Below are 2,249 nucleotides of genomic sequence, written 5' to 3'. Positions count from 1 at the left end.
ATTAAGAAGAAAATGTATATGTTTATATATAAATAAAAATGCATGCAAATGGGTACAAAGTGTAATAATTCAGAAATGTTATTTGCTGAGACCTAAATAAATCTGTATACTAGAATCTAGCTCTTGATAAAGTATGTAAGTCTTGTGTACCAGCGTCGATAGTATTAAAATAGACAGTCACGAAGCATATTGCTGTAATTTGTAATAAAGGACACTAATATTTGTTATTTTCATTACAGTTTAGAAACTTTTTGTAAAGGAACTAGCAGTCATTAAGATTTGAAAAGAGCATAGATTGAGAAAATAATTGTTGTTGCTACATAGAGTTTGCAATTGCTCTAGAATGTGTGTCAAAATATTAGTAGGTCATGCTATTTAATGTATATTGTGACCAGGCTCTCTGTGGTCTTTTTTTGTCTCTGTGTGTGTTTTCCCTCATAAAAACAGCGCAGATGGGTGTTGGAGAGGGGAAATCAATTGGAGAATGGTTCGGACCAAATACAGTTGCTCAAGTACTGAAGTAAGTCAGATCGCACTGGCTCATTCCGAATGTACTCCCCTGGGGCCGCTAAGCTCAGAGACCAAGATAAGGCCCAAGACACAGTTTTAAAGGCTGATCTCCCTCTCTCTCAGAATCAGGAACGTATATGCCGTGTGTTTGCGAGTGCAGTGCGGACCGTGCTGCTGTAGCCCGGTGGGCAGGTACAGAGTTGGGATTGGGCGAGTTCTAAATTTTAATATACCAAGAGCCTGGGGAAGACCTGCCAAAAGGTCTCTCCTCCTATGCAGTCTGCATGCCCTAACCAGTAAGCACCAGAGATACGTATTCCTTTCCACAAAGTGGCACGGCTCTGAGGTCAAGAGTGCCACCATGCAGATTAGAGTGGTGGTATGAAACATCAGAGTGAAGCCATCCAGGCCAAGGAGGGAACTGAACTGCAGTTCCTCACTGTCTGAGCTGCAGTTCTGCCTGAAGGCTGCATGTTTAAAACATGGGCAGCTCCTCCTAGTCTAGAAGCCACACTTGAAAGAGTTGACTTTGCTCTGTTTGTGAGGGATAGGTGGAGGTGCCAAATCTCAAGCGGAGGCTAGACTGCAGGTCCTGAGTGCTCAGCAGCAATTCTTTGCGGCCCTGGGACAGACACACGTTCTGGAGAGAGAGAGGAGCTAAACCATGCCCTGGCTCCCAGCTCTTCTCACTTACAAATTCTCCATGGCTTAGTGCTCATAGACAGGTTTTTCTGGCTTATTTTAGACAGCTGACTCGTCCTGTGCAGCTTAAAGAGTGTAGTAGCTCCCTTCCCCGGAGTTTTGGATTTCGCACAAGTGGACGGAAACCTGTGTGCTGTAATGCCTCCCTCCTAACTTTTGGGTGCCGAAAACCTTTAGCTGATCCAGCTTTTAATGCCCCGAGTCTGCTGTCCACATGTGCACAGAAATAGTTCCTCCACTGAATTTAACGGAACTTCACAGAAATAGTTCCTCCACTGAATTTAACAGAACTTAAGCAAAAAGTAATGTGCAAAACTGGCACAGGAATTTTTTCCTTCTCTAGACAATGCCAGGCACAAGGGGCAGGATCCTATTGCAGAGGCTGTTAAATGCAATAAAAAGTAATAAACCTAATTATGTGATTGAGCTGTTGCTATCACTGCATTTGGCTAAAGGACAAAACAGTTTTCACGTGGTACAGTGTATGTGCTTTTCCTGGTACCACTCAGTATTTATTTTTCTAAATGTATTAAATATTAAATATTCAAAGTTATCTTTTTATTTACATGGAGACTTAAAAAAACCAACAACAACAAATACATTTTTCCAAAGAAACAATTGAATTTTTTTACTCAAGAACCATCCAATTGTCTTGAATGAAAAGCTACCCTCGTGGTCCTAATTAGTTTATATTAATTATCACCTTAATGTTTTCTAGGAAGCTTGCTTTATTTGATGAATGGAATTCATTAGCAGTTTATGTATCTATGGACAATACAGTGGTCATTGAGGACATCAGTAAGTGAAACACTAGTTCTCCGGTTACAGTTTTTGATTTGACTTCACTTTCTTGAGTGTATCTGAATATGATACACAAGATGACACCAAGTTGGGCGGGAGTGTTGATCTGCTCGAGGGTAGGAAGGCTCTGCAGAGGGACCTGGACAGGCTGGATCGATGGGCCGAGGCCAATTGTATGAGGTTCAACAAGGCCAAGTGCCGGGTCCTGCACTTGGGTCACAACAACCCCATGCAGC

At 42.1% G+C, this 2,249-nt stretch overlaps 1 protein-coding gene across 2 annotated transcripts in view; it reads left to right on the top strand.

The window, feature by feature from the left end:
• Positions 1-2,249, top strand: part of ATG4A (autophagy related 4A cysteine peptidase) — an 11,986-nt gene that overhangs the window by 3,605 nt on the left and 6,132 nt on the right. For both annotated transcript variants that reach the window (XM_019471043.1, XM_019471044.1), the window contains 2 exons: positions 448-520; positions 1,931-2,010. In XM_019471043.1, coding sequence (XP_019326588.1) covers positions 448-520; positions 1,931-2,010 — 153 coding nt within the window. The remainder of the gene's footprint in view (positions 1-447; positions 521-1,930; positions 2,011-2,249) is intronic.

The sequence above is a fragment of the Aptenodytes forsteri genome, unplaced genomic scaffold (assembly GCF_000699145.1).
Source record: "Aptenodytes forsteri isolate BGI_AS27 unplaced genomic scaffold, ASM69914v1 Scaffold143, whole genome shotgun sequence".
NCBI lineage: Eukaryota > Metazoa > Chordata > Aves > Sphenisciformes > Spheniscidae > Aptenodytes > Aptenodytes forsteri.
Note: the sequence above shows the minus strand (reverse complement) of the source record. Positions and strands in the feature narration are given on the sequence as shown.